General features: G+C 33.7%; 2 protein-coding genes across 2 annotated transcripts; one reads left to right on the plus strand and one right to left on the minus strand.

Moving 5' to 3' along the window:
- Positions 1 to 1467: 1467 nt before the first annotated feature.
- LOC132132755 (uncharacterized) lies at positions 1468 to 8373 on the minus strand. The gene is made up of 8 exons (XM_059545276.1): positions 8120 to 8373; positions 7157 to 7281; positions 5839 to 6222; positions 5524 to 5740; positions 5136 to 5362; positions 4882 to 5029; positions 2229 to 2338; positions 1468 to 1841 (listed from the first exon to the last, which is right to left on the minus strand). Exons 1-8 carry the CDS (start codon positions 8223 to 8225, stop codon positions 1533 to 1535), a joined length of 1626 nt encoding a protein of 541 aa, XP_059401259.1. The 5' UTR covers positions 8226 to 8373; the 3' UTR covers positions 1468 to 1532.
- A 107-nt stretch (positions 8374 to 8480) lies between these two features.
- LOC132132754 (uncharacterized) lies at positions 8481 to 13291 on the plus strand. Its single transcript, XM_059545275.1, has 3 exons — positions 8481 to 9089; positions 9200 to 9286; positions 10605 to 13291. Exons 1-3 carry the CDS (start codon positions 8481 to 8483, stop codon positions 12747 to 12749), a joined length of 2841 nt encoding a protein of 946 aa, XP_059401258.1. The 3' UTR covers positions 12750 to 13291.
- Positions 13292 to 14348: the final 1057 nt, after the last annotated feature.

Genomic DNA, 14348 nt, shown 5'->3' on the forward strand with positions numbered 1-14348 from the left:
CTTCTCAATATTTTTAGACGCATCTGTAAAAACCTATACACACTGATTGTATTTTCCTGTTATATAGTTGCTTACCCCATACTTATCCACTCCATCTGTCTTCCTTTCCTCCAACAGTCCTAAATCAACCTTCAATTCTTCTAATATCCAAGGATGCACTACTGAATATGCCACAGTTGGGCTGATGTTCAAAGAACCATTTCCCATATTTTCTACCTTATCTTTTATAACCCATCCATAACTTTTAACTTTCATACTTTCTTTTTCCTGACATTCCCTTAACACTGTCTGAGACATGTGGTTCTCTTTATGCCCCCTGATATTTGCCCATTATACCAGTGCTAGCTGGTCCCTCCTCAAATGCAGTGGCATATCCCCCACCTCTACTTGAATTTGCACAATCCTCTCATAATTCTTCTTCTTCTTCTTGGATTTTATTGGCGGTTGACACAGAACACAATGGTGTATTTCTGCCACCAACTGCAAAAAACGCCCCCCTTGAAACAAGCAAGATGTGCTTAAATCCAGTTAAAGTGTACTAAAATCAAGCAAAAAAATCTGCCAATGGGGTAAGCAAAATTGACTTGATAAGAATTCTTGAAAATAGCATAAATTTCTAGTCACTAATAAATGCAATTGGATCTTAAAACTAGACAAAAATGCTTAAAGCTATGCAGTATTTTCTTTCTATAAGAATCTAATAATGAATACATTTAGTGAAAATTGCATTAAAACTAGAATATTGTACTTAAATCTAGTCACTAAAAATACTGTTAGGTCTTATAACTAGACAAACATGCTTATAATTATGTAACTTTCACTTTTTATAAGCACTGAATAAGAAGTACATTAAGGGCAGATTTCATTAAAACTAGAAAATGTTATCTCAAATCTAGTCACTAAAAATACTGTTAGGTCTTATAACTAGACAAACATGCTTATAATTATGCAACTTTCACTTTTTATAAGAACTGAATAAGTAATATTAATGCAGATTGCATTAAAACTAGAATATTTACCCTTAAATTTATCTTATTTTGATTTTTTAAAGATGCTCAATAACCTGAAAATAGATAAAAATTCTTGAAACACCCCAATAAAGAAACATAAAATGTACTAAATGAATAAACAAACTTACGTTTTGCTGACCATTTATTAAATAACCTCCTCTTAAACAAATGGAGCATATAAGCAGGATGAACCGATTTCAAGGCTATTCAACTGACACACACACACACACACACACACACACACGCACACACACACACACAAAATAACAAGCATATCAACAGCAAATGTTCTGCACAAAGAGATATGCATCAGTCTATAAGCTGCATTCACTATAACCTCAAACAGCAATTACTCAATGAATGTATTGCATTTATGGCAAATTCAATAAACAGTACTGAAAAGTGTGAGAAACTAAAAAAATATCACAATTCAAGTGCAAAAGAAATAGGGGAAAAACAACAACAAACCAAAAAAACCTGCAGCCCTCACTGACTTAGCCATACAACATCTTAGGAAAGAAATTACTCAACAAACATTTTCCATTCATGAATGGCCTTCTTGTACGAGGAGGTTGCATCCTGCTCATGGATGACATCTCCAAGTACTTGTGTTTGTAACACAGACAAGAGTGTGGCAATACACTTGGGATACGTCAGGTGAAATGCGTAGTAATAGGCCAGGAGGTAGAGAGGTCCCTCGTGGAGCAAATCTTTCTCAAATGTTACAACTGGAGTTGTACCTACAACCACAATGCAGTTCTGCTCACCAATCAGCAAGACAGGACTAGAAAGCACACGCCGGTGGATGTAGGTATCAGGATCCTCAGAGGGCTAGAAAACCAAATAAATAAATACAGAATTTAGACTACAAACACAGCAAAAAAGCAAAGTAAGTAATGTTTGTGTTTCATATGTTGTTGGGTGGACATGGTTAATGAGGAAAAGGAAACATCTGTTTCAAGTTTGAGGCTCTTCCTGGGTAAAAATGCATCCAATATAAAACATATGAATAAAGCTCAATTACACGTAACAACATTTACACCCTTCTAAATGACTGGTTATTATGGGTATTTTTTCTACCAAAGGTGGGGTAGAGTTTTTTTTTTTTTCTTTTTTTTTCATGGCCAATTTTTGAGTAGCCCAATTAGGACATTTTCTTATTGAGAGTGTAGGCATCTTAGGCACCTGCTAAGTTATCACTACTGAAGTTAAACTTACCGTGAGGACGTGGAAAAGAGCCTCACTGATTGGGACCAGTTTCTTGGGTGCTGCAGAGCCAGATGGGAAGAGCAGTGGCAGGGCAGTAAAAACTGCAATGGCATGTTCAACTAAAAAAACAAGAAAAAAAAACAAACAAGAGGAAATCGATATTGATATGCACTTAAGAATTAGGTTAACACTTTATTATACAGGAATAAAGTACATCAAAATCATTTACAAACTATTAGTTTATAGTTAATTTGTAGTTAATATACATATATTAATATACAAATAGTGAGTAGACTGTCACAGAAATTAGTTATTATTGTTTAATTAGCTCATAGTAAAGGGATTGTTAATTAAAGGCAGGGAAGGTAATACATGTATAAACAACTTTCTTCCAAATTTGTTTAAACTTTCTATATATATCAATGCATAATTAAAATGTAAGTACTCTGATAAAAAGAGTATAAAAATCGAGTGACTCTAGACCGTTTAATCTGTATTAAACACAGCTCATTATTTCCATTTCGGGACGAAACATAGGATTGGCTTAGACGACTGTCACTCTCTCGCAACCATGGCAACCACCCTTTTGCCACACATGACCTGCCCACTTGCGCGCGCACGTTTGATTTGAGGAATTCAACAGGCACGGATCCTAGGAATACCAAGACAATGGCAGAGAAACAGCAAGCAAAATTCACAGTACCAGCCTATGCAGTTAGTGAAGGCAAACCAGGCAAAAAAAGGAAGACAGTAACAGTACAAGAAAAGGCAATGAACAAAAAGTCTTTGGATAAACAAAGAAATAAAACGCGAGTTAATATCGGCGTGGCTTTCCAGCGATGGCGAGAACTGAGGGAACTCAAGGGGCTGAAAAGTGACTCCTTGATGGCTTTATTTCTGCTGGACAGGTAAATCTTTCTTTTTGTATTTTGATCATACATATTTTTTTCATGAAGCATGTGTCATTAGCACACGTAGCTGCGTAATATAGCTAACATAACATTACTTAGCGAGCCGTAGTAGAGACGATAAATAATCTATAGGAGCCCAGAAGGGAGGGGGTGGAGTGAATGGAAATAATGATCTGTCTTTAAAACAGTCGTGAGAGGTCTACAGACACTCAATTTTTATACTTTCTTTTTCAGAGTACTTACATTTTAATTATGTATTGATATATAAAGTTTAAACAAATTTGGAAAAAAAGTTTTTTATACATTTTTTTACCTACCCTGCCTTTAACTAGGAGTAAATAGATTAATTAAGTTCAACTCACATTTATTTGTATAGCACTTTTCACAATACATAGTTTTAAAGCAGATTTACAGAGAATGCATGTCAACATTACAATTTAGAGTGATCGGTTATCAAATGGCTGTCCAATTTTAGTAATTTCAGAAATGTACATATACAAATCATAGTTAGCTAATAATGTATTAATTTAAGCAATGTATTAATTTAAGGTAAAAACAATGAGCTCATGGAAGTAAAGAACACATGTTAACTACGATTAGGATACATAGCAAAATTCATGGAAAGGCCATGGAAAATGGAAAAATGTCATTAAGTGCTTTAAACCAACCTTTATTAGACATTAACTGCATTCATATTAAGTGTTCCTTAAAATAGGCGTAATGTTGTTTATACTGTACAAACTGTATATTCTCTCCCCCTACACTAACTCTACCCATAAACCCACCCATCACAGAAAATGGGTATTTAAGTTTTTAAAGGAGCACTTAATACTTATGCAATTAATTTATAAAAGGTTGGTGTAAAGCGCTTAATTAATGACATTTTCCAATTTTCTGTGACCTAATCTAAAGTGAGATCTCCTTACGGTTAAAGGGTTAGTTTACCCAAAAATGAAAATGATTTCATTTATTTCTCACACTCATGTCGTAAGACCTTTTTTCATCTTTGGAACACGAATTAAGATATTTATTATTAAATCCAATAGCTCAGTGAGGCCTCTATAGCCAGCAATAACACTGAACCTTTCAAGATCCATAAAGGTACTAAAGACATATTTAAAACAGTTCATGTGAGTTGAGTGGTTTACTTTCCAACAATATCTAGTGATGGAGGATTTCAAAACTCTGCTTTGGAGACTTACGATTCGTATCAATGATTCAGGGTGATTCAGGTCTTTATTACCTTTATGGATCTTGAGAGCTTATAAAAAGTACAAAAAGTTTAACCCCTGTAGTCACATGAACTGTTTCTGAATCTTGATAGGTGCAGTGTCATTGCAGCTGGCAATAGAGGCCTTTCTGAGCCATCATATTTCATCAAACATATCTTAATTTGTGTTTTGAAGATGAAGGTCTTATGGGTGTACAACAACATGAGTTGGGGAGTAATAAATTAAACTATTTTCGTTTTTGGGTGAACTAGCCCTTTAAGTTGTAAACAAAGCATAATAAATATTAACTAAGTTATTACTTATGAGCTAATTAAACAACAATAACTGTGTTAATTCCACTGAAGAACTCACTAATTGCAAATAGCCTATTAATGTATTACCAATGTAGAGACTACAATATAATAACTATGAATTAAATATAAACCAATAAGTACTATAAGGGTAAGTAATTTATTACTGTATACTTATTATAAATTGTTACTGAAATCAGGTAGGTCAATCGATGAAATACATCTTTACCTCCATTTAATGTCCTTGGAGGCTTCATGACTTTCTTCATGACGCCATAAAACTGAACTTTGGAGTAGAAGTTCTCCCACCTGCCTTTCACCTCAGAAGTGTATTGGCTATTGTTTGGCTCAATGACTCTCCGCAGTTCATCCAATACCTGAGTGAAATATTGAAAGTTATAAAAATCTGTATGTCTGCAGTTAGGCAGATGAAATGGGACATTTGTCACTCAGTCTAAAGTATGTTGCAGTGTGTATACCCACATGGTCCAGTTCTTTGAAGCACGGGTATGCCTGTAAAATTTTTGTGGGTCGGTCTTGCTCCTTCAAAGCATTTGAGTCAATGAAATTTCTTCTGGACTGGAACTCCAGGTCTAATAGATGAGTTACAGCAGCTTTGTTTGGCTTCTTTGCTTTGTACATTTCTTGTAGAGTCCTGTAATGTCGTGCCTGTGTTTTCTGGCTGTCAAGGCTGTTGTCTGGACCGTCGGCTATAATTCAGGCATTCAATATAATTAGAACAAGAATGTATGCCATGCCACATAAAAATTAATAAAGCAGAATTAGGCTTACATATATTACCAAATACTATGTTATTACTTACTGCAAATACTATACTTGTGAATTTTCTTGTAAATGTTAATGTACATACATGCTTCATCAATGCTGTCATTTTCTTGCTGTGGGGTGCTTGATCTTGAAGGTGGTGATAGATGAACTGTTGATGCACTGGAATCAGCATCATAGTCACTTGCCACTGCAGCAGACGGTACTTCATTCAGACGTGCTCTCTTGGAGGGAGGGTGTTTGGCCTTCACAGGACTTCGGATATTTGAAAGTCGCTTCAAGAGCTTTTTGGCAACAGTGTCCTGTAAAAAAGAAAAAAGCATCAATGAATAGTTTTGAAACAATGTTAGCAGGAAAACATGTTTTGACTATAAATATTCAAGCAAATGAAGTCTCTCACCCACTCATGACTCGATCCAGTTGACTTATCTTTTATCATAGGGTAGTACTGTACTAACCGCTTTGCCATGGCAATAACTTCATGTTTAGTGGGATATTTGTAGTCATCTGAAGAGGCTCTTGCAATAGATATCATATTTGTCATGGTATTTCGGATGAGTCGGCAGAAGAGCTCCTTTGATAAGGTGACTTCACCCTCTTTTCCAAGACGTTGCTGCTCGAAGTATGCACGTCTCACATGTTGTAGTTCACTATCAGTGAAGAGAACGTATTCTGGGCTGGGTAACTTCAAAAACTTTGAAGTGCTGGGGTCATCTCTTTTTGGACTTCCATTATGTTCATCATCAGCTGATGAACCTTGGGGTTCAACAGGAATGGTGTGCCCCTAAAATACAAAATGTATACATTAATCAATTCAGAAAAGAAATTTATAATTTTATTCCAGAGGGTCTCACTTGAATGTATAAGTGTTAATCTTTAACCACACAAACTTACATATAAATCCTCTGTGCTGAAAATGTAATTACCGATAACAGGTAAAAAATATCCAAAAAACAAATATTTTAACCTTAACTGTCACCATCCCACTGGTGGGACACTTGGCACTCTTCTTATATATTGCCTTTTTTCATATCACATATTTTATTAATCAACACCACAATTAGGTTCGACCTATGAAAACCATTTGAAATCGATGTGGTGTTACCATGGAAATGGTACATTCATTTCTTTTAGTGAGCTCCTACCCTAGCGGGTGATGTCATGTTACAAATTACAATATTTAGTTTAGCTACTTTATAGTCAAATCTTGAAAAAACAAATAATGTTGCAAAAGTCTGAGTCTCACGGTTCAATATTTGCCAACTGTTTTGATATTTGGACAGACCTTTATAAATTTGTAATAGTAATTTAAAAATAATAGTACAGTTTATTAATAGTAAAATTGGAAATTGTTTCTATTTAAAAAATTTAACAATGTCGGTGACACCCAGCGGCTTTTTTTTTTTTTTTTTTTTTTTTACATCAACTTGAAAACGCAACTTGGATAGACATATTGCTTTAATTTGATAGCAATTTTAGTGTTAAATATATTTGATAAAATATACATTTTATATAAAATAAATGCTAAGTACAGTACACTTGATTTACAGTAAATTTAAACTTTCATAAGTTTTTCATACTTTTCATCAGCAATATTAAGCAGACCAAATTTAGGTCTGTTTTTCAAAGCATTCTTGTATTATAAACATTTAAGTTTGGATTGGAATCATGTTTATTCTCAAAAATGGGGTGACAGTTAAGGGTTTAAGTAAAATTACCTGTTCTTCCTTATGAACAATATGCCAAATGGCTCTGCGTCGCAGGAAGTGCTCAGGACCAGGAAAGAGATCTCGGATATCATCCCGTGAGAGAGTTGGTAAAATGTCTTCCCCAATGTTAGCAGCTTAGAACACATGTAAATACGTTAGTTAGCATAGGTCAGGTGCATTATACTTTGTATGCATAACTTTTTCAGATATTGTGAAAATGCATTCACTTGATTATAGATATTTAATAAGAGAAATAGAGACATTTCTGTTTTATAACATGGTCCTAACATGGCAGAAATATAAATCTATGAAATGGCTTATTAATTAAGTTAAATAAACAGGCAATAATGATAAAATATTCAACACTTGACAAAAAGGTTATTTTTGTCAGCATCAGTAAATGCATTAGGTATCATGAAAAAGCAATAAACAGTTTTAGAGCATTTAAAAGTATTGGTAAATGGTTGTAAAAATGTTCATTGTATGTTCATTATGAAATAACCAATGTTGTGGTATGCACATTTAAAAAAATATATATAATAGTCCATGTAACACGAGGATCAATAAGTGCTGCAAAACAAATGTTGTAAAACAGTTGACTATTGTCACTGAATACTAATTTATTATAAAGTGTTAACGATAAAACAACAGAAGTGATAGTTTAATTGAATTTGCCTCAGGGTGACGTCACAAAAAAATTGAGGTCATATTTGGATATAGGCCGCTTTTAATAAATTAAGTATAACTTAATTTGTACTAACTAGTACAACTAAAGAGATGGAAAGCAACAAGGGACAGGCTGAAATTTCAGACAAAAAGACTGAGAAAAAGACTGAATGATCAGTTAATTTCATTCAGTTACAGGAGCGCTGGTTCCGGTAGGAATCATTTAAGATTACAATTCAACTTCAAATACACAGAATGACCAATAGAATTAACTGACTTTCCAAAAAAAAAATATAAATTACTAACCTTTTAGAGTACAAATCGCAACTTCATCGAGTCCGTCCATCGTGAGAAACTGGCGGGAGGAAGTGCCTTCGTTTCCTTGCTGCACTTTGGCGCGATGATTGCGCATGCGTATTACAAAACGTTAATACGTCACAGGATCGACGCTCTGTTGCAAATGCACTCTCGCGCGTTTTTCTTATTTCCTGTGTTGTACGTTTTTAATTTGGCACGTTAAGAACGTTATAGTAGTTATTCCGGCTTTAATGTAGTTAATTGGTTACTGTTGAAAGATAGATTTGACATTAGTTTTAAACTCAAGGTCTCTTCTGTTTAATTTGAGGTACGTTAGCTACGAAAGCTTGCTTTGATTTTACCGGAGAAAATGATTTGGCGCTGCATCATTTGTTATGTGTTTGTGGCTCTTACTCTCAAATCTTTATTGAGCCACATCAATTTTGCACATAGTCGTAGTCCAGATTTCCGTCTGGTTTGTGGAATAGATGGGTGCACTAAAGAGTACCGAGTCTACAACTCTTTTTGGTATCACATCAGACGAACACACTCACAATATCTAGACGGCGTGAGTAGCAGCAGATCACATCGGAGAGAGAGATCAGCACAACACGAGGCATCCGGTGAACCTAGAATAACGGACAGCAACAACTTGTGGACATATAGTGGACGAACGCTGGTGGCTCAGGAAACTCGGAACTCAAGTGACAGTCCGGATAATGAAAAGCCACTGGAAAATAGTGTGGATTTGCAAACCTCTCTTCTTGTTCCTGTGGAACATTTTGGTGATTTTGATGCTTTTGTCACTGGTGAAACAGTTTTCTCTGGCTTAAGGAGTAACACCGTTTTGCGGTCTCATCCGAACCTGGAAACACAGGATGTACTACTAAATGAAACTTCAGATTCGAATCCCACTCTACCTATTCCAAACAGGCCTTCAGATGACTCAAGTTCCTCATGCCTCCACCAAGAAACCCCGGTAAATTAATAACTTGGTTCATGTTGATTATGTCATAGCATAGTATACTATTTAACCTAATTATAATACATTCAAGTATATTATATTTTGCCGATTTTCTTCATGTTTAGAATGACGAATTATCAAGCGATGATGTGCTATCCAGACATGCCACTGCTATTGTGATGACTGCTAGAGAGAAACATCATCTCTCACAGGTTAGTATCAGTAAAAGAAAAATGCGTTGTAGTGCTTAACACAAAAGGTCTCATTCGTTAACATTAGCTAATGTATTAACTATCACGAACTAACAATTAACAATACAGTTTTTAGTTACAGTATTTATTCATCTTTGTTAATGCTCGTTAATAAGAATACAGCTATTCATTGTTTGTTCATGTTAGTTCATAGTGCATTAACTAATGTTTAAAAACTACAGAATTTTTTTATGTATTAGTAAATGTTAAAATAAACATTAAGTTTAATAAATGCTGTATAATTGTTCTTAATTTATGTTATCTGTAGTAGTTGAAACACATTCATTATTAACTTGAAACACTATTGACTTTTCTTTGAAAGAAAACCTCCTAATTTACTGCTTATTAATAATTAATATGTTTGTTGTTAACATTAGGTATTGGGTAGGATGAAGAATATAGAATAAGGTTATGCAGAATTAAGCATTAATATGTGGTTAATAATAATAATAAATTAATTAATAGTAATAATGATAATGAAATAAAGTGTTACCTCTAATGTTAACTAATAAAACCTTATTGTTAAGTGTTTTTTGTTGTAATCTGAAATCTAAAAGAACAGCATTTATTTAAAATAGAAATAATTTATAACAATGTACACTACCATTTAAAGTTTGGAGTCATTTATTTATTTTCTTTTTTAACAATTGATACTTTTATTAAGCAAGGTGGTGTTAAATTGATAAAAAAAAGCAACAGTAAAGACATTGTTGGAATATATTTATATTTTGAATAATTTCTGTTATTTTACTATTTTTATTCATCAATGAATCCTGAAAATATTATTAAAGGTTTACATTATCACAAGATATTAAGCATTACAACTGTTTCCAACATTGATAATAACTGAGTATAAAATCAGCATATTTTCATGATTTCTGAAGATCATGTGACACTGAAGACTGGAGTAATGATGCTGAAAATACAGTTGCACATCACAGAAATAAATTACACTTTAACAGAGATTCACATAGAAAACAGATGTTTTAAATTGTAATATTTCACAATATAAATTTTTTTCTGTATTTTTGATCAAATAAATGCTGGCTTTGAGCATACGAGATGTCTATCAAAACCATATATTTTTTTAATATTTCCAAATTTTACCTCACAACCTCAAAAGTACACCTCTAAAATTAGTATTTGCTCCTATAAAACTTAGCAAAAACTTTGTTCCTAAGTCACATTAATGATCTATCAATGTTCTCATTCAGTGATGTTTGTAACGCTGTAACATGTATTTCCCTCCTAATTAATGTTTTGTTTTTATTTTTTTCAGAGTGGTGTGAATGATGTTGTGGCTGAGGTTCAGGAGTATCAAGCTCAGTTACTGAACAGCTTGAGGAGTCAGCTAGAAACAGTATTCAGCAGACATGCAGGAAGTGAACTTCAGCGAGAAGCTTTGGGACTCTTTGACTCCTTTAAAGATCCATTTGCTGCAGTTTCAACATCATATAGACAGGACAGTGTCATAAAAGAAAAATTCAATTTTGTGGAAGCAGAAGAGGTTTCAGTCGGATTAGCAGTATGTCGTCAGAAAAGAAAAAAACAAAGAGACCTCACAATAAAAAACAAATGTTTCCATTATATACCCCTGATAAAGAGTTTAGAACAATTAATGTCTCATCCAAGAATCTTTGCCATGATAAATGGTGGATCTCAGAAATGCAGCAGTGGATATTTTTATGACATCATAGATGGCGAAATAATGCTTTCACACCCTTTATTTTCTTCTAGACCCTCTGCTTTACAGATAATCCTTTATTCGGATGAAATCGAAATTTGCAATCCACTTGGGTCTCATGCTTCAAAGAATAAGTTGCTCATGTTTTACTACACTTTGGGAAACATTAATCCAAAGTACAGGTCAAAATTAGCTTCAATCCGCCTTCTTGCTATTGCAAAGCAAAGTGAACTCTCAGAATGTGGAGTTGATGCCATATTGGCAAGATTGCATGAGGACTTGGTAAAGCTATATAATGGCGTGAAGATTCATCTTCCATGTGGTGAACGTGAGATATATGGAGCAGTGGTGTCTGTATGTGGAGATACTTTAGCTCAACATGAGTTATGTGGATTTAAAGAGGGTGTGGGCTTTGCATACAGTAAATGCCGACATTGTGAATGTTCTTTTGAAGACATGCAAATGTTTTTTAATGATGAAAACTTTGAGCAAAGAACACTGGAAAGACATATTCGACAGTGTAGTGACATTGAGAAAGCCAGTACTGAATATCTCAGAAACAGCCTTAAAACTACATATGGAATAAACCGAAGGAGCAAAGTAATGGATTTTCCTGCCTTTAATTTAATCCATCAAACTCCTCAAGATATAATGCATGTAATTCTTGAGGGCATTGCTCCCTTGGAAATTAAGTGTATCCTGAAACAATTGGTTCTTTTGGGACAACTGGACCTTGATGCTTTCAATGCTGATATAATTGGATTCCCATACTCTCCACAAGATACTAGAGATAGGCCTAGCCCTATTGCGTACAGTACGTTAGCTTCCAATGACAACAAACTGAAGCAGTCATCAGGTCAAATGCTTGTTTTGCTCAAAATAGTGCCCTTTCTATTGGATGTGATTAAAGGTACTGCATATTTTTCCTTCATTCTTGAGCTTCTGGAGATTGTTCAAATTTTGTTTTCACCTGTTATTAGCCTTGAGACTACTGATAAGTTGAAAGTACTTATTGAACAGCATCTTAAACATTTTAAGGACCTTTTCTCAGAGAACAACATTACACCTAAACAGCATTACTTGATTCATGCTCCATCCCAGATTAAACTGTTGGGACCAATGCTCCGTCACATGTGCATGAGGTTCGAATCCAAACATTGTTTTTTTAAAAAATGGGTTTCAAAAGTAAATTTTAAAAATGTCTGTAAGTCCTTAATTAAGCACAACCAAATGTTTGAATGCTGTCAGAATGTAAACCATTCCAACCACCCGATTTTTTTCAGTGAATGTGTATTGGGACCAGTATCAGAAGTAAAAAACATGCCGTATTTAAAAGGAAAAGTAAGGGACTACTTTGGAGTTGATCAGATAAAACATGCAGTGTCTGTTAAGTGGATTACTTTAAATGGAAACAAATACATTAGTGAAAAAACATTAGTAGTGTGTATGGCAAATGGTAGTAGTCTACCGGAATTTGGACTTGTGAGGAACATATTTGTCATTAATTCATCTTTGTATTGTTTTGAATGTCAGATGTACAGTACAGTCTGTTTTGACAGAGACTACATGTCTTATAAAATTGAGGTTCCCAACCTGGCAGAGGCAACTGAACTAGTAAATGCAGACAACCTTATAGACTTCACACCGTATTACATTTTAAGTCACAGGGACATTACATACGTCCCTGTGAAATATTACCTCAGAGATGTGATTGAATTACATAAAGCCTCAAGTGTGTGAGAATTTATGGGTGTGTTCTAAATTGAATACGTTTTGAATTATTTTGGATGTCTAACAATTTCAAATAAAATAATTCTTTAATTTACCATTGGGATATTTTGGAATAATCTGCGTTCAATACAAGTTGAGTTCATCGACATTGTTTTGACAGCCCCAGGGTTAAATAAATCTGTGTTACTTTGTAAATGTGATTGTTCTGCATACAATGAAATATAGTAAATCAGATTTAAACCACTTTTTGACCAAGTGTTTTTGTTCACACAAGCAATTTGTCTTAATTGAATTTTCAAATACATGAACAGATAGAAAATATATATATATATTTGAACTTTCTTAATTTTCTTGAAAATAGAATTTTTAGGAGTGGTATTATTCTTAAAATTAGCACAACAATCTAATTGAAAATCCACCAAAACTCGCACTTTATAGCTGTCACTTGTTTCTGGTAAAATCTACCTCAAAATGAGTTAAAATTTACTTATCAAGACAGAATAAGACCAATTTTCTTAAATTAAGATTAATGAACTAGTATGCATTGTATTTTATAAGAATCTTGGTCTTTTATGGCAAAAAACAAGATGTATTTTCTAGAAATAAGATTGTTTTACTTTCTTAGATTTCTGTTTTTGCAGTGGAGTGTGGATCAAGATGACTTTTTTTTTTTTTTTTTTTTTAATTCTCTCCCACAGATTAGATTCCACAAGAAACTGAAGAATAAAATTATAACACTCATTTCTCGAGTTATTTTGCAGAATATACTTTGGTATAAATTGCATTTTTATTTTTTTTTAAATTATGAATTAACAACCTTCTTTCATTCTCATATTTCTGACAATGCATTAAAACATGCTTTACTGTTTCCTCTTGCCCACAATAATCACATCTTCCCGTATCATGTTTACTCATTTTATAAAGTGTACTATTTAATCTTGTGTGTCCAAATCTCATCCTTGATATTACAATTTCTTCTCTCCTGTTTTTCCCTGCAATTCTCATCTCTCCCACTTTCCTTTGAATTCTATAGAACCAACGACCTTTTTTCTCCTTACCCACTGTTGTTGCCACCTTTCCTTTAGTCTCTTCTTGATAATACTCTTTATTTCATTCTTACTTAAATTAACAATTAAATTAATGTCATTGTTTTTAACTGCTTCTTTTGCTTCTTTATCTGCAATTTCATTTCCTTGGACACCAACATGTGCAGGCACCCACAAAAATACTACTGTAATCCCCATCATTTAAATTCTGTATATTGTTTGCATTATCTCCATTAAAATATCTGGTCTACTTTCTGAATGACTGTATTGTAAACTAGCCAATGATGAACATGAGTCTGAACATATAACTGATTTCACAGGTCTTATTTCTTCTATCCACTGTATTGCTAATAATAATGCACCCATTTCCCCTGTATAAACAGATAGCTCATCACTGATCCTTTTCCTTATTGATAAATGAAACTCTGGGACAGTAAATGCTACTCCTATCTTGTTGTCTGAACTCTTTGATGCATCTGTGTATATCTGAACATAACTGTAGTACTCATTAATATATGTCTGTACATTATATGAATTACATTCCTCACCCTTGTTTCTCTGT

The sequence above is a fragment of the Carassius carassius genome, chromosome 49, assembly GCF_963082965.1.
Source record: "Carassius carassius chromosome 49, fCarCar2.1, whole genome shotgun sequence".
NCBI lineage: Eukaryota > Metazoa > Chordata > Actinopteri > Cypriniformes > Cyprinidae > Carassius > Carassius carassius.

Bases quoted from the DNA above. Each gene is read 5' to 3' on its own strand.
- LOC132132754 (XM_059545275.1), top strand. From the start codon at position 8,481: ATGATTTGGCGCTGCATCATTTGTTATGTGTTTGTGGCTCTTACTCTC. The intron at 9,090-9,199 runs GTAAATTAATAA...CTTCATGTTTAG, and splicing joins GCCTCCACCAAGAAACCCCG to AATGACGAATTATCAAGCGA. The intron at 9,287-10,604 runs GTTAGTATCAGT...TATTTTTTTCAG, and splicing joins AGAAACATCATCTCTCACAG to AGTGGTGTGAATGATGTTGT.
- LOC132132755 (XM_059545276.1), bottom strand. From the start codon at position 8,225: ATGCGCAATCATCGCGCCAAAGTGCAGCAAGGAAACGAAGGCACTTCC. The intron at 2,339-4,881 runs GTAAAGATGTAT...TTGTTTTTTTAG, and splicing joins TCCAAGGACATTAAATGGAG to TTGAACATGCCATTGCAGTT. The intron at 1,842-2,228 runs GTAAGTTTAACT...TTGGTTTTCTAG, and splicing joins CTCTTTTCCACGTCCTCACG to CCCTCTGAGGATCCTGATAC.